Raw genomic sequence first — 18,242 nt, 5'->3', positions numbered from 1 at the left:
TGACTAGAATGGTCCTTGTTAGGGATTGTGGCACAGCTGCTGGAGAACTGTTAGGGTTGACATAGGTAACACAATGCGTATACTCACACTGTCGGTTGACCAAGGCTCAACACAATTCAGGGAGGTTGTGACGTTGCACCTCATAATGCTTTATAGAAATATACTTATGAGTGTAAATATGACATAACTGGAATATGTTTTATGCTAGATATGCCAAGTAACATATCTTTGCAAAGGTTATGTTCTTCTGCATGTATTCATCCTATTTGTACGCATGTATCATTTTTACATCTGAAGTTAAGAGTGTTGGTTCTATGCCTGTATTTAAAGTGTTTGCTGTAGAAAGCACCTAAGGCAGATTTGGTCAACATAGTGTGAAGGGATTATTCAAGTAATTGGGAGTACTTGGCAAACAATGGACTTTGATAGACGCCAATCCACATCTGAGCTTTCCTGGGAACGTCCTATAGAGAACTGAGTCATGCATGGACATGTGACTTGCCCATATGACTCCAAGGCTTCATCTTGTAGCTGGATTCTGCAAAGGAGAGCAGAAGGGGTTTCCACCCACAAGAGAAAGTCTATTTAAGCCCCTGGAAACCCCTCCATTTTGTCTTCAGTTGGAGCCTCTCAATCCCAAAGAGAAGCCTGAAAGAAACTGGAACAAAGGACAGTAACTACAGGGGTGTGAGTGATTGCTGGTCCCAGACTAGAAAGAGGCTAGTCTGTCAAAGAAGCTTATTGGAACATCTCTGAGGGTGAGATTTACCTGCATTTAGTTTCCTACTGTATTAGGCTTAGACTTGCATGTTTTATTTTATTTTGTTTGGTAATTTACTTTGTTCTGTCTGTCTTTACTTGGAACCACTTAAATCCTACTTTTTATATTTAATAAAATCACTTTTTACTTATTAATTAACCCAGAGTAAGTATTAATACCTGAGGGGTGGGGGGGCAAACAGCTGTGCATATCTCTCCATCAGTGTTATAGAGCAGTGGTCTCCAAACTGGGGTGCGTGCACCCCAGGAGGTGCGCAAGATGATCCTAGGAGGTGCGCGGCAGCAGGAGCACTGCCAGATGGCACTCCGCCGTTGTTTTTTCTTCAGCGGCAGCTCTGCATGTCCACGGCTGGTGTTCCCCTCCGGCGCCCCACCTGCGGTAAGTCTTCCATTCTTCTTCCGTCGGTGGCGCGTCTGTGGCAGGTCTTCCGGTCTTCTTCCATTGGTGGCGTGTCTGCGGCAGGTCTTCTGGTCTTCACCCTAGGGGTGTGCGAGCCAAAAAGTTTGGAGACCACTGTTATAGAGGGCAAATAATTTATGAGTTTACCTTGTATAAGCTTTATACAGAGTAAAACAGATTTATTTGGGGTTTGGACCCCATTTGGAGCTGGGTATCTGGGATGTGGAGACAGGAGCACTTCCTAATCTGTTTTCAGTTAAGCCTGCAGCTTGCGGGGGACATGGTTCAGACCTGGGTCTGTGTTTGCAGCAGGCTAGCGTGTCTGGCTTGAACAAGGCAAGGTACTGAAGTCCCAAGCTGCCAGGGAAAACAGGCTCAGAGTTAGTCCCAGCACATCAGGTGGAAGTCCCAAGCAGGTTTCTGTGACCCAGCCCATCACAGAGGTGATGTTACTGCATCGCCATAATGGAGCCCTTACATCAACCAGAGACAAATGTGAGTGTAGATTCACATACAGCTAGGGTAATGCTAGGTGACTTATGTTGACCCAGCTTTGTAGCCTAGACCAGGCCTAAGTCATAGATTTATAGAAAAGTCTTTATTTTCTAATTTCTATTAAGGAGAAAAATATAAGAAGGAATAAAACATTGTTATATATATCCCTTTCCCCTCATAAGTACAGATTAAGGCAAAAAATTTTAAATCACGCGTCTGTGTTCAAGTTATTTTCAAATGCAAACACTTCCACATTGTCCTATCCCCCCACTTCTATCATGAACAATATTGTTAGAATGGATAATTTGGCTCACTGTAGTTTTTCAGTACTACACTCGATTTTAGTAAACTGGACCATATCTGAGGAGCCAATCAGAATTCAACGTGAGGTGTAACATATTACATCCTGGCTCCTATGAATGTCAACAAGGTTACAACTCTTTAAGTTGATTATAGTTTAGCTCTTGTTGCTAAACCATTTATCTGCAGTTGTACTCCTTTGATTTTTTAGCTCGAAATTTAGTTTTATACAGCAAATACACGACTTGTCAGTCTACAGTGTAACCAGTAAAAAGCTTTTGCAGGAGACAGGCATAATGATGGATTAGTGTTTTAGTTTTACATTAATTAAAAATAGTAATGATCAAAATTATATTTGGCAGCTGTATAAAAGAAAAAGATCATTATTTTATCAAAAATGATTAAAAACTGCACTTTGTCCTTTTATACTATTAATATGTACTATCAAATAGCAATTTTTTCATTTGCAGTTACATCCTTCACTTTTCTGTTTGAAGCTCAGCGGATTTATATATATTTTCTTATTACTTATAAGCCCACAGTGTCCTTTTATGAGACCCTATATCATAACTACATACTTTCTTGATCAACCTTTTTTTATCTGCTACAGAGCAAAGGTTATATTTTTTAAATACAATAGATCAGCTGTTCCATTTTTTATTCTTATTCTACAATAATGAATAAGCTTATTGAATCTTTTTTGTTTTGGCCACTGGAGCTTATTTATTTGTATGCCAGACAGGAAAGAGACGAAGATCAGTTGTGTGGCATCCCATGCTCTGATCTGCATTGCAAATGAGGAAAAGCAGATGATATGCCTGGCATGTTGGCCAAAGTTTTCAAACCTAGGCATCTAAATAATCACTTGATTTCTCAGAGGTGCTGAACAGCCTAAACATCACTTGAAGTCAATATGGATTCTGAATGTTCAACACCTCTGAAAACCTGCCCATTTCTAGGTATCTAAATACAGATTTTGTTGACTAACTTTATGTATCCAGATAGTAAACTGTTACTTATTTATTGCTTATATATATATTTCCACTAGTATTTTTAAGTGGATTGGGACAGTTATAGAAAGAGAAGAGCTGTGTACTTTCCAGCAGAGCATTAGTTGCTTGAAAGATAAGAAACCTAGGGTATGTCTACACTGCAATTTGACACCCGCGGCTGGCCCATGCCAGTTGACTTGGGCTCGCAGGGCTCAGGCTAAGGGACTGTTCAATTGCAGTATAGACTATCTGGCTCGGGCTGCAGTCCAAGCTCTGGGACCCTCCCACCTCGCAGGGTCCTAGAGCCTGGGCTCCAAGCTGAGCCCGAATGTGTACACCACAATTAAACAGCCCCATATCCTGAGCCCAGCAAGCCCGAATCAGCTGGCACAGACCAGGTGTGGGTTTTTAACTGCAGTGTAAAGATACCACCACTGCCAGATCCTCTGATCTGATACATCCCCTTTGTGCCATTCAGTGGCACAAAGGTGCTGTGAAGCTGGCTTAACAGCCTTCCTGGAGATTCTTCCAGTTGTCTTAGCTAGTTTCCTGGCAAATTTCCCTTAGAACCTAGCTAAGCCAACTTCATACTCCCTTTATGCCTCTGGAATGGGTATCTCTCTCCAGATGACAAAGGCCTCATGGCCTTTGAAGTGAGCTTGAAGACAGAAGGGAGTGGCCATATTACTGCAGACAATCCTTGGCTGGCAGAATGACCTTTGAGGGCTATTGTAGATGGGCACAATTTACAGCAGTTGGGAGAATGTTCTATGTTCTGCTACAGATTGAGCTAACCCTGGGCCAGCTCCAGAGTTGGTAGTGTAGGTAGTGGCAGTGCACCTAAAATTTTCAAGCTTATAGAAATGCGTCTATGAATACTGCAGGGCATCTGGGAGTTTTGGGAGCAGATACGGGTGGTGGGTAAAGCCAGGGAGGCTCCATCGTCTTCACTATAGATTTCTAGGTTTAAGTCCACATAGAAATTAATGTTACTCCCACATTTGTAACTTCTCCTCTGTGGCTTTTTCTCCCACCTTAGACAAGCAGGAAGGCTAGCCTCCCTAGTGAGACTTTGGGAGTCACCAGATGGTGCTATTACAGATAATCTCAGAAGTTGTCTTTAATTGAATATATAAGTAGATGGATCCTGGAAGAAATACGGTTAATTGTGATGCAGTTCTTTTTAGGCTGGAAACTTTTGCTCATTGCCTGAGTGTCTCTTTGACTTGAATAAATTTTTAGGTGCACTGCCACTACTTACAGGATTTTTAGGCCGGGAGCATAAAGATACTGCAAATCAGAAATAAATCCATTGAGCAAAGGAAATTATAGAGAAGTAGAACCAGCATAACAGCAGATTGGGCTGTAAACAACCTATATTTAGCAATTACTTGAAACCCAAGTAATCTAATTTGTTTTCTAATTTTCCCGTGACTTCTAATGAACCTGGTGAATATAACATGGCACCAGCCCCAGTTTGGAAACAAAAATAGAATGTAAGCATCTGAGACTTATTCAGTAATGTAAACATAACCAAAACAAATCCAAACACTTAAGTCAAGTATACGTTAAGTACAAATTCAAATGTAGGACATTAATAGTAAAGGCACTATATAAATACAGTCTAAATCAAAAAGAGTCATTGCCACATGGAAATTACATTGGTTTCTCCTTCCTTCTGTGACCTGTTGCCTGAAAATAGACTTTTGAATAAAAATATGAAGTATTTTCGAGGACGCTCTAAAAGTATACTTCTCTTGCAGCAACTGTAGTAGTCATCTTTCTTGTGATGCTGGGAAGCAAACCACAATCAATCAAGTAACATAGGTTGTACTGGCTAACTTCCTAATCTTATGGAGGAGTAGAACTACACAGCCTAGCTTCCTTGAAATAAAGACTTATTCTGAAGGATTTATTTCAGTTAAAAAAGATACAAGCATACATCTGTTTTCTCTGTACTCTTTGTTTTGGTTGCACACAATCTATAGTATGCATATTCATTTGAAAGTCAAATTTGCCCAGGTCATCATAGGAATTAGTGTTCTAATTTACAAGGGCCAGAAAAAAGACCACATCAGAATGTAGGGACTTGTACTCTTGAGCACCATATTTCTTCCTTGCTCCTGTCTGAGTCAATGAAGCTCAATTACCAAGGTCTGTTTGTTGTAGCATCTGCTCAGCTGCCTGCTTGTTCAGTTGCTTGTCTATTTCTGCACAACGCTGCAGAGAATCGGTTATGGGAACTGCTATTTACAAGCTATCAAGCAAAATCAAGTTTCAAGTGAAGAAAACACAAGCATCAGGTAGGGACTATGCACCTAAATGACTGCTTGGGACTCTCACAGTTTACCACAAAAGCAAAATACAAGTGGTCTCAATTTCACATAATTTTAGAATTTTATTGAATTGCTTTTTTCTTCAACTTTAGACTGCTGAATAAGGCAACTTGAATCTAATGCTGTAGTGAAATTCTAAGTAACATAAAATGTTAGATTTTGCCTCAGCAATTGACAACACAATTTTTGAAAGATGATATTTGTATATTTAATAAATATTTACACATTTACATTTGCATTTTTAATTTATAACACCAGTGAGATAAGTATAGCTAACAGTTTTCAGTATACGTATACCTCACTTTTACAATAGGTTTATTTCAGAAGACAGACTTAATATCCTTACTGATTCATTTGAGCAGGTTCTTTTTTTAAAAAAAGTCAGTGAATGTTTTTGTTAGCAGGACTTGTTAAAGGTTTTGATTTCTTCCAGGGCAACAGACATTTCAGATACCATCTGAAAAGAATACCAGATTCTGATAAATTTCCAAGCAGAAATCCATTGATAATCTAGCAAAATACTGATCTTAGAAGCACAGATAATTTTTTCTGAAGTTCAGATATTTTGGGAGTGGGAGTAGTAACTTTCAGTAAAAGATCACCCAATAAGTAAATTCCCTTTTGTTTGACAATACCTCTACCTCTGTTGTACATTGTACTCTTATTTGTGGAATAGTTTTAAAAAAAACTGAACTGCATGGGTAAAATGTTATAGTAGAGATAATCTTTTCTTTTCCAGTCTCACTCATTAAACTTACATTCAGTCTGTTAAAATCTAGTTTATGACAGAAAGCTTTAATTGGATTTACAGAGATGAAGTTTTTATGTTTTCTGCAATTATATCTCTACGAGGCAGGAGGAAGTTATGGGCCTGTCTTATAAATGACATTAAAGATACACAGATTGAAATGAATTATAAATAAGAAACAAAATAGCATTGAAAGAGAATGTTTCCTAATTTCATTAGTTAATCCTGTCTTAGAATACTATTTAACCAACACACTGTTCCTTAATATGATTTGTCAAAATGATTGTGTATATAATGGGAACATGCTCCATACACACACACAAACAACATAAAAATATTATTAAGGTTGCAAAGTCAAGTACTCAAAAGTTAGGAATGCCAATGCTACCTTAATTTGACCCCCTCTCCCACCTTGTGTATATGCATTATGAGACACTCTTTAATAACATGATCACATACTGTTTTTCCATCATAGGATCCCTGCCTCAGTCAGTGTACTCAATGGACCATACTCACTAACTGAGCATCTATTTAATGTATTATTTTATTCTTGTTATTCATGAGTGTGTGCTTTAGGACTGATTGACTGAATGGTACTTAGACCCTACTCTGAATAGAGAATTATTAACTTCCTCATGGGCTTTTTTATGGTGCTCATCACTATAGTATCTGAGGTCTTCATAGACATTAATGATTTTGTTTTCACAATGCACCTGTGCAGTGAGGGGTGGTATCTAATATTACAGATGGGGAACTGAGGCACAAAGTGTTCAAGGTCAAAAGTGTCCATATATTTTGGTTGCCCAACTTGAGACACATGGGACTTGATTTTTCAGAGGACTTAGCATTATATAGCACTTTATATGTTCAAAGCACATCTACTGATTTCAGATGCAGCTTTGAATGTCTAGCACTTCCGGAAATCAGATCCAGGTTTTCAAGTTGTACATCCAGAAAATGAGGAACACACAATTAGTTGATGTTTGGTTGAAGTGCCTTGCCCAGCATCACACAGGAACTCTGTGGCAGAGGTATGGATAGAATCTAATTCTCCAGGGCGTCATTCGGCTGCCCTAACCATGAACTATCCTTTCTCTTCCTTTAGTCTCCTGCCTTATTGATTACACACCCTGCCAAATGAAAACACAAATTCCATCATGTAGACACCCACATGGGTCATCAGCAGGGTTTGAACTTTTAGATCCACTACATAGACCTCTTGCTAATTGAGCTAATGGAGAAACTGACAGCAATAGAAAGGGATAAGACACACACACTTTGCTAGTGGGCTTCACAAATATTTGCTGACCGCTGAGGAATGATGAGACTCAGGAATGTCCTTTCCTGATCCCAGTCTCTTTTCCCAACCGGTCTTCCATCACTACCACCTTGGCTCCCAGTCTTGCCCCCAGACTCCTTGCCCCAGTATTTCCCCACTAGGTTATCATCTCAATCTCTCCATCTCCCCAAAAAAACTTGCTTAGGCTCCTCATGCCAGTCTTCCCTACCCCACAGCTCCCTGTTCCAGTGTCCTTGCTAATCTGGTCCCAGTCTCTGTGCCCCCACCTAACTCCTTATTTAATGATGATACGGCCCACAACAAATGGGCAGTTTCAGGGAAAGTCCTGCTTGGTCCCTGTAGCCCTAAGCTGGATCATGCTCATTGCAGATGGACTCTTTGGAGAATTTGGCTGCCTAACTCTAACAAGTCTTTACTAAACACATGAACTAAGATTCAAAGTCTTATAACTTTGCCAAATTTGGATTTTTATTCACATGAACAGGAAAAGGCACAACCCTGTCACCAGAGCAAAGCCCCTACCAAATTTCAAACCTTTGCTCCAAAGGATAGAGATACTAAAGTTTTCAACTAAATGGTAATAAGTTTTTGTTTTTTAACATTCCTAACCTCATGCTCAGAAATGGCTGAACCATTTTAGCTGAAATTTTTTGAAAAAACTCAACTTAAAGTAGACAACCCAGCATGAAAAATTTGTCTGAATGGTTAAAGTTTGGGAAAACTATAAGCAATTTAAAACAAGGTTTTAAAATGGAAAGTGTTGTGAAAACTTAACTATAGTTGGCACTACCAGCGCTGCAGGTTTTTGATAGATATGAAAACAGCAAATCTAGCAATGTTTCTGAGCAAGCCAGCAGTTGCTTTAAAAATGGCATAAAAATAAAAATTTATAGGTTTTAGGGTAGAAAATTGAAACCTGATGAGCCTTTTGTCAAAATAGAATTATGTTCCACATATCTATTGTTATTGATTTAAATATCCAGTGGTCATCACAGCTGATCTTTGTGAGCCAGGAAGTGAGGTTTATACATCACTCCTGAATGCAGGTTTCTGATGGTAATACTTTACCAAACAGAGTACCTTTGACTTGATGTGTGTTTGTTATCCAGCTGTCAGTGTGCATTAATTTATTCCTAAAGGGCACTGAAGCTGGGGTCATCTACCACCTTTTATCTGAACTTTTGATCTGAAAAATGCTAAGTGGTGTTATGTCCATTTAGCAGACTGGTAAATTGAGTTTAAATGACTTGCCCAAGATCATACAGCAAGTCAGTGGCAATGCCAGGAAAAGCATGCAGGAAACTTGACAAAATCCCTGTTCTGCTTTGGACAATATTTCCTCTCTGGTATTTAAATGATAATAGTTGTTAATACCTAGCACATACCATTTGTAGACCTCAGTTCTCTTTAAAAAGGTGGATTACTATTATTAGCCACATTTTACAGATGGGGAAACTGAAATTCAGAGAATTAATTAATTTGCCTGACGTCACACAGGAAATCAGTGTCGAGATCTGGTTTCTGTTGCTGATTCTAACCCCCAGTCTCATCTCCTGTCCACAAGACCGCACTGCCTCTCACAGGTATACTAGATAGATCATGAAATTCATAAGTTGTCTAAACATAAACTGTTTAAACAGCTTAGGAATTTCACTTTGTAGCTTACTTTGTGGGAGGGATTTAAAAAAAATTATAGCATACATTACATTAAAGATGTGCTATTTTGGAAAGAGATCCATTTGCATTCAGACTCTAATTTGCATTAAAATGATTTATGTTACTCAAAGCAACAGGAAGTTCTTCTCTAAATATCTTTTCTTTATATATATGTTTCAGATTGCAGATATACATGTCACTCTCACTGTCGAGATCTGGTGCATCTGGACTGTCAGCAGAATGGAAAATTAATGGAATACGTCTCCATATATGACGAGTTAGATCAAACCAACAATGGTCAGGTAATATGTTTTGCATTTGCAGAATTGCTACTTTCCATCTGTCAGTTACATAATAAAGAACCTTCTTCCTGTTCCACCCATCTATTCAAGATCAAAATGTACTTCTATTGGTAATTCAGTAGCTGACACTTTCCTGCTAAGTCAATACAGAATAAATGTACCAGAAGTTCTGTGCTGCTGGAGGTATTATATTTTGGATAAGAAACAAGGCCAAGGGCGTGACCATTTGTGATAAGATCCTACTCAAGTTTTGTTGCAAGAGAGTAAGGGTTTTAATCCTTCTGTTGTGATCAAATTCCAGTTTGGGTAATTTCATATTTGCTTACGTAGATTCTTCTCAAGTTTTAAATAGACACAATGTGCTTTTTCCTTTCTTTTCCACAAGTATTGTGTTACGTTACTGCTTGCTTTCCACCCCGAGGATGGCCTTGTATCAATGTTTTTCTTTTTACTTGTGGTGTACTTCAAAATAGTACCAACAGAGGAGTTTTTCTCCTCACCTGAAAAGGCAAGGAGTTTACACCCTATGACTAATACACTCTACTGCATGCATGCACACACTCACTGTCAGTCTGCTCTATAGCTAGGGCAGATAGCACCACCTATTATTAAGGTTACCCGACACTTCCCATGATAAGACCCTATTTTCAATTGTTTATAGCTTTCCCAAACTTTAACTGTTTGGGCTGAAATTTTCCATGCCAGGTCATTGCCTCAGTTTAAATTATTATTTTAATATTTTTTTTTATTTCAGCCAAAACAGTTCAGCTGTTTCCAAAAACAAGGCTGGGGAAAATACATTGTTTTGCCCATATTACATTCTGGTGACTTTTTTTTAAAGCTCTAGTGCCCCCAAGATTTGGGAAAGGCACTTGAAATTTGGCAGGGAGTAATCTTTGTGTCAGGGATATGCCTTTTACCATCCCCATGAAAATCGACCCAAATTTGGCCAAGTTAAAAGCCAAATGACATAAGCTTTGAAAAATGGCATTTCGTACATGCTTAGCAGAGACTTCTTAGATTTTGGCAGCTAGATGCCCTAAACAGTCCATCCTCACTGGGCATGCTCCAGCCAGGAGCTGAGCAGGACTCTTTTCCTACAATTGTAGCTCTGAGCTACTGCAAACCATGCTAGGTCCAGGCATCTGACCTGAGCGCAAGGAGCCTGTCTCTCCTGTGTTCTCAAGGACTTCCTGCTGGTGGAGGAGGAAGCAGATAAGTCAAATGCAGAGAGGACTAGGACATATGAGTGATCAAGGGAGTAGACTGGGACAAGGAACCTTGGGGCAAGGGGACTAGGCCTAGAGCCTGGGGCTGGAGAGAGAGAGGAAAACTGGGACTCGGAGTTGGGGGGAGATTGGTCTAGTTGGGTCAGGAGACTTGGACTGGGTTTGGAAGCCAGGAAGAGACTGGGATTGTTTCTTCCTCAGGTTAATTTGCTTTCTCGATTGGCTTGGTCACTTTGTTTACCTTAGATGCAAATGTACTTTTGTTTTCTTTTGCTTGTGATCAAACCATGCTGCTTTTCTTATCTGCCTGTTAGCTTGATCCATGCAGATAGGTGAATGCACATTCCTATGTATAGGGCAGGCTTGCTTATTAGCTGCCTCCACAACATTTTTAAGACCGTATTTCCAGCATACATACATAACTCTTTATACACAAACCATACATACATCTTGCAATGATCTTCATTACCAGCATGTCACTGTTTTTTTATATGATATCTTACAAGACGCTGTTTGGCTAAATATTCTGACAACAATGTGTTGGGTGCGCCCTTTGCTAGTTGGCATAAAGGGGCTCTTAGGATCGCAGAGGGGAGAGGATAGAAGGGCCAAACTGGGAGAACAGGCAGAAAAGTCTGTTCCCACTATAACACTCATATCCAGAACCCAAGATTCCTGAGTCTCACCATGCCTCTGTTGTAAGCAAATATCTGTGAAACCCACTGGCAAAGGGTCCCATCCCTTTCTAGTGCTGGTACACATAAGGTATGTCTACAGTGCAGGAAGAGATACAGGACAGCAAGTTTCTGACTGACTTAGGCTCATGGGGCTTGCACTACAAAAAGGACTAAAAGCAGCAATGTAGATGTTCGGGCTGCAGCCTGGGATCTGAGACCCACTCCCCTCACCATATTTCAGAGCCCAGGCTCCAGCCTAAGCCCAAACATCTGCACTGCTATTTTTAGCCTCATAGTATGAGCCTCATGAGCTCCAGTCAGTCGACCCGAGCTCTGAGATTTACTGTTTCAAGTCTTTTTTTGCAGTGTACACATACCCATAGAGGATGACAACCTACTACTGTTATCTGTCACTCCCTTAGGCCAAGTGACAGAGGTCTGTGTTGGATGAAAAGGTTCCAACCCTGCTGATGACCCATGCTGGTGTCTATATGATGCCACAAGATGGAACTTCTAGTTTTTTCAGATTCCTTTTTTAAAAACTAAGGAAATTACACACACAAAATTATACTAAGAGAACATTACTAAGATTGCTAAGTCAAGCATGCAAAAGTTAAGAAATGCTTGCTTTTGCATCCTTAATTCCACCCCCTTGTGTGTATGCATTATGATATCTTTAATTACATGATCACATTTTTCCAGAGAACCCTGGCTCATTCACTGTACAGGGTGGACCGAGCTCTGGGGGTAAACCAGGTTGTGTAATAAAGAAGGCTGTTGTCTGTAGGACCCCGGCTTCATTTGTTTCAGAAGTTGGCAGGTATGTACTGAATGAGGCAGGAGACTACAGGAAGAAAAAGGGTGGCCTCAGGGTTAAGGTAGCTGAATGCTGCCCTGGAAAATTAGATTCTATGACTGCTTTTTCCGTGGATTTCTTATGTGATGTGAGTCAAGTACTTTAAGCCAGAATTTTCATAAGTGGTCACTAATTCCTAATTTTCTGGATGCCAGACTCTAGACCTTGGGGTCTGATTTGCAGAACTACTGAAAACTCAGAGCTACAACTGAAGTTAATGGCAGCTGTACATATAAAGTGTTTGAACATATAAACTGCTATATAATGCTAAGTACTCTAAAAAATCAGGTCCTAGGTGCCTCAATTTGGACACCTTTGACCTTAATATCTCTGTGCCTTAGTTCCCTCATCTGTAAAATGAGATAACACCCCTTAACCTCAGAGGTGTGTTGTGAAAATAAATTCATTAATGTGTGTGAAGCACACAGATACTATGGTGATGAGCACCATGGAAAAGCCCATTAGGAAATGAATAATTCTGTCTTCACAGCAGAGTGTGAATAGTGTGCTGTAAAAAAGGCCTGGAATCACCTGTTGAACAAGGTGAAAACAAAATATTGAATAGCTGCTCATTGAGTGAGTACTGTCCTTTCGGGTCACTGAAATGAGTTCCGTGTAAAAAATAGCAAGTGATTATATAATTAATGCATCATAATGTGTATGTATAAGGGGGAAAAATTAAGGTTATAGAAGCAACCTTAATTCCGGGAATTTTTAACTTTTTCAGTGATTGACATTGGATTGAAATAATGTTCTTTCAACATAGTTTTGTTCTCTGTGTGTAATACATATATATACACACACACAAAAACCAACTAAGGGATATATTTGATGCTTGTATGTTACGCTCCTTCTCCTTAATAGAAATTATGTGACTAGGAGAACATATGCCTAAAGTGTCCTACAGTTGGGGAAATGGCTGCTGTGGTAAGAAACCACAGTCTGATGAGAAAATTAAAACATTTGCACTTGCAGCCCTAAGAAATGGAAAGCAGTCAAATTCAAGAGAATACATAGAGTGCGATTTAAAATGGGAAGTGAAACAGTTATTATGACAATGAATTCCCCATTAGAACAACATAGGCAGGGTCTGTCCCAAACAACAGATTTCACAGAAACAACAGACAATCCCCAGGGGCTCATTGAAAGAGGCCTCCCTTGGATAGCTGAAAGAAAATTGGGCAGGGAGAGAGAACACCCCAAAGAGATTTGGATGGGAGTAACTCAGTCAGGGTTGGTGTTTTGAAGAAGTCCTGGCAGAAAAACACTATGTAAATAGACATGCTTGTGTCATTTGTAATTTGTAAATTATTTCTTTTCTTTCTGTTTGGACTGATGTCATGGGGTCTGCTCACCACTAGTGCACTTCCTCCTAGTTGCTCTGGTGATTAGCTGATACTAAGTCTGACACCTCCTTTCCACCTCTTGCCACATGTCCTGCTTTCAGTGAGGCAAGTCACGTGTCCTCCCCTTCCAGGGTATCAAAGTCTCTTCCAAACAGGCTCAGGCAGTCTTCCTATTTGCTGCACAGCTGGTGCCACTTCCCCAGTGGCTGGCAGGGGAACCTGGGCCCATCCTCTACTCCTGGTTCCAGCTCACCGCTAGTGCACCTCCTCCTGGTCACTCTGGAGATTACACAAGCCACCTGATTCCCCTTAGCTATGGCCTGTCTGGTTAACTGGCCCCCTTCTTAGCCTACATTAACCTCTTCAGGGCAAGCATAGGGTGAACACCTGATCACAATTGGGTCATACAAGGCATCACCATTTTGGACTCCATTGGCACAATGGGTGGAATTGAGACAGGTGGGGAGATGTTGTGCTGGGGGTTGGGTGAAATCTCATTGAAGCTGTTTGGTGCGACGGCCACCCTTCATTCAGCATAAATATAAGAAGCAGGTAAGCTCCTTTTTGGAGTAAGATACCTGAAACCGTAGGAGACACCATTCAAAACACAGGGTACATACAAAACCAGTCAGAAGCCAAGCTCAGAGGCGGATTAAGATTTATTGGGGCCCTGAGCACAAAGAACATTTGGACCCCCCCTTGCAGTGGGGCCCTGCCCCATACTCCTCTTCCTCAGTTTTCAGAATGGAGAGAGGTAAATAGTGGTGTCTCCCAGGGGTCTGTTCTGGGACCAGTCCTACTCAACATATTCATAAATGGTCTGGAAGAAGGGGTAAACAGTGAGGTGGCAAAATTTGCAGATAATACAAAATTACTAAAGATAGTTAAAACCCAGACAGACTGCGAAGAGCTACAAAAGGATCTCTCAAAACTGGGTGACTGGGCAGCAAAATGGCAGATGAAATTTAATGTTGATAAATGCAAAATAATGCACATTGGAAAGCATAATCCCAAATATACATATAAAATGATGGGGTCTAAATTAGCTGTTACCACTCAAGAAAGAGATCTTGGAGTCATTGTGGATAGTTCTCTGAAAACATCCACTCAATGTGCAGCGGCAGTCAAAAAAGCAAACAGAATACTGGGAATAATTAAGAAGGGGATAGAAAATAGGACAGAAGATATCATGTTGCCTCTATATAAATCCATGGTACGCCCACATCTTGAATACTGTGTGCAGATGTGGTTGCTCCATCTCAAAAAAGATATATTGGAATTGGCAAAGGTTCAGAAAAGGGCAACAAAAATTATTAGGGGTATGGAATGGCTTCCATAAGAGGAGAGATTAATAAGACTGGGACTTTTCAGCTTGGAAAAGAGATGGCTAAGGGGAGATATGATTGAGGTCTATAAAATCATGACTGGTGTAGAGAAAGTAGATAAGGAAGTGTTGTTTGCTACTTCTCATAACACAAGAACTAGGGGTCACCAAATGAAATTAATAGGCAGCAGGTTCAAAACAAATAAAAGGAAATATTTCTTCACACAATGCACAGTCAACCTGTGGAACTCCTTGCCAGAGTATGTTGTGAAGGCCAAGACCATAACAGGTTCAAAAAAGAACTGGATAAATTCATGGAGGATAGGTCCGTCAATGGCTATTAGCCAGGATGAGCAGGAATGGTGTCCCTAGCCTCTGTTTGCCAGAAGCTGGGAATGAGCGACAGGGGATGGATCACTTGATGATTATTTGTTCTGTTCATTCCCTCTGGGGCACTTGGCACTGGCCACTGTCGGAAGACAGGATACTGGGCTAGATGGACCTTTGGTCTGACCCAGTAGGGCCATTCTTATGTTCTTATATTATGTTCCCAAGGCCCCACCCTCTGGCCAGGCCAGAAGCCGGAGCTGAGCAGTGGTAAGAGCCACTCAGGGAGCCTGCGTCGCTGTGGGTCATCTTGGACATTCCACCTGCTGTGGGCAGTGCACCCCAGGAGGCGGGGACATAAGGTAGGGGCTGCTCTCAGGCACCCCAGTCCCCTGCCCAGGGCAGGTGGAGGGTCTAGGGCTCCCCACAGCAACCCAGGCTCCTTGTGTGGCTCCTACCACTGTCCGGCTCTGGCTTCTGACCTGGCCTGGGGGCCGGGCCTCAGGGAGAAGAGGAGGAGCAGGGGGCAGGCCACTGAGGGGGAAGAGGAGGGGTAAGGGGTGGGGCCACAGTTCCAGCACTGGTGGCCTCCGCTACTTCTACACAGGTTTTGGCGCTCCTATGGAAGCCCCCAAATTGGCTGGGCTTGCGTTAATCTACCACTGGCCCCTGGGCAGGAGATGATGGAATGCTTTATACTTTGCTGCTCCTTTAATGTCAACATTTGGAATCTGTTGGCCTCAACACTGTGAGTTTCACTGTTGCGTGGGCAGGCTTATGGACAATTGGCTTTTGGACTTTTTCAGACACCAGAGGATTCAGCATCTACCTTGCAAAGGAAGGCAGAACGGACTTTTGCCATGTAGTTTCTTTGAGCCCCAGGCAGTTGCTAACACAGTAGTTTTGTGTTACCTATAGCAAAGCTGTTCAGCCAGTTTTCAGGCACAGGATGACTCACCTGAAATTCTAGTTCAGACCACTCTTACAGTCATTCAGTTGCTAGCAATGGCGGAGAGAAAACAGATGAATTTGGCAAAATGGCAGCTGGCACAAGACCTTGTGGCATCAAAATGATCTTTTCGTTCTAAGGACAAAGTGTCTGGCATGGGGAGGGTTCCAGTGTTTTCTTTTGTAGCTGTGTATTGTCCCCAATACACAGGGGGGGACTGTGTGACTGTGGTTTGTGGGGTTTGTTTTGAAGTTTTTATGTAATACACATGAACAAAGACAGAGGTAGAACTGTTGGTCCAAAGTGGCAGGGCTGGGATCATTTCCTTTTGGCTTGTTGGTGAGTCACATGCCACTCACTTACCTTAATGTTTTCCTTTCTGACGGATGTTATAGAACAGCTGGGTGCCTGCTCCATTCTAGCCAGATAAATAATGCAGGGATAGAAAGGCCCATGAAATATTCAGCACCTGATATTCCCCCCTAGCTCACAGCAGCTCCTTCCCGCATGGTATTTTAAGTTGAACATTCCAGTCACCCTTTCTTCCCTCTTTATGCAGAGATGGGCCTGCCAAGTCCAGCTACTGGTCTGGGGTCAGGGTCTGATGTTGGTTATGCTTCATTTTGGATCAGGCCCGAAAGGTCAAAATCTCAGTCCTGTTAAAAGCAGTGGCAAAGCCCCTGTTAAGTTCAGAGGGACCAGGATTTGACACTGCTTGTGTGCCTTTGTTCATACCTGACCGCTGGGATGATACCCTCTTCTCGGTACTTCACCAACTGAATCTTGGGGGATTCCTCCTCCTAAGCCTCTTGACATTGTCTGACCAGTACTGGCCTTTGCTTGATTGCTGGGTTATACCCCTCTCCATTACAATCTCCTCAGCTTGTCTTGGAATAAGCAAAGGGATTTGCTCTGGGCAATGGGCCGCATTGCATTACAGCTAGTCACAATTATTCCATCAAAAATTTTTTTTAGACAAAAAATGGCCATTTTAATGTTCTGGGGTTTGGGAGGTTTTTTTAAACAGAATCTTTTTTTTTTTTAACCTAAAACTGAAAAGTTTTCCATTTTCGGTAATTTTTTTTCAGTTTTCAAAAATCAAACAATGTTCCTGCAAACCAAAATGTTTTCATTTTTTCAATCAAAACCTGGAAAGTTTTTGCAATTTTTTTTTTCATTTCTTTCAAAAAAAAATGTCTGGAAAATACTTACCATTTTCTGACCAGCTCTTCTGTCTGCCCAGCTAGTGGGGTAAAATCACTCCGGCAATATCTTCATTGCAAAAAAATGTATTTTTACATTGAGATAACTAACCTGAGATAGCATTCTTGCTATAAAATCCTACTGGAGACAAAGCACTGTAGATTTTACCTCCATGTCTCTGTAGCTAGTAGAGGTCAGCCCCCTAGGTGTGGGGCTTTGTGTTGACTTTGACTAGCTACATCAAGGTAGAAACTACCTGTGCCTTGTCGCCACTGGGATTTCACATCAAGATAGAGATATCAATATATTTATTATTATTTATGTATTGTATGTATTCTCATAGCACCCAGGAGCCCTAGTCATGGATCAAGATTCTGTCGTGCTTGGCACTGTACAAACAGAACAAAAAGATAGTTCCTGCCCCCATGAGCTTACAATCTAAGTATAAGACAAGAGACAACAGATAGATACAGATGGAGAGGAGAGCACAAAAGCAGTAAAAACAACTCTTTGGCATTGAAGACATAGCTTATGACAAGGACTGTCTTTTGGGTGCTGTCTCTCTGGGAGACACTGCTACTTTTTGTGTACATAGGAAAGTTGCATCACTTTAACTTAAATCGAGTGTTAAACCAGTTTAGTTAAACTGGTGCAAACGTCTCTGTGGACAGTCTGATTTTAGTTTGAGCACCCTATTTTGGTTTAATTTCAACTTGTTCCCAGGCAACTTAAACTAAACTGAAAAAGCTGCTTTCAGATTGTGTTTTTATTGCAAAGAAATTGTGGCTTTACACAGACGTGGTGAATTAAAGATTTCTATCTCAATGTAAAATCCTAGTGGGAACAAGGCACTGTAGTTTACACCTCAGTGTAGTTAGATGAGGTCACCCAATATCCCCCAACTGGGGTTTAGCCCTACTAGCTACATCAAGGTCAGAACTACTTGTGCCTTCTCTCCATTCAATTTTATATTGAGTTAGTGATCCTGATATCAAAACACACCATTTTTGCAGTGAACACAT

The 18,242-nt window shown here is 41.0% G+C and overlaps 1 protein-coding gene and 1 long non-coding RNA gene across 3 annotated transcripts in view; one reads left to right on the top strand and one right to left on the bottom strand.

The window, feature by feature from the left end:
- The window catches only part of RASSF3 (Ras association domain family member 3), a 159,816-nt gene that overhangs the window by 38,171 nt on the left and 103,403 nt on the right, over positions 1-18,242 (top strand). For both annotated transcript variants that reach the window (XM_074942127.1, XM_074942124.1), the window contains one exon: positions 9,188-9,309. In XM_074942127.1, coding sequence (XP_074798228.1) covers positions 9,259-9,309 — 51 coding nt within the window. In that variant the 5' untranslated portion in view covers positions 9,188-9,258. The remainder of the gene's footprint in view (positions 1-9,187; positions 9,310-18,242) is intronic.
- LOC141980670 (uncharacterized) overlaps positions 1,051-18,242 on the bottom strand; it is a 42,868-nt gene continuing 25,676 nt past the window's right edge. The window contains exon 3 of the long non-coding RNA XR_012637588.1: positions 1,051-1,260. This is a non-coding gene — a long non-coding RNA (uncharacterized LOC141980670). The remainder of the gene's footprint in view (positions 1,261-18,242) is intronic.

Source organism: Natator depressus, chromosome 1, assembly GCF_965152275.1.
Source record: "Natator depressus isolate rNatDep1 chromosome 1, rNatDep2.hap1, whole genome shotgun sequence".
NCBI classification, from domain to species: Eukaryota; Metazoa; Chordata; order Testudines; family Cheloniidae; genus Natator; species Natator depressus.
The sequence above is the reverse complement of the archived record's forward strand: the minus strand, read 5'-3'. Positions and strand labels throughout refer to the sequence as shown.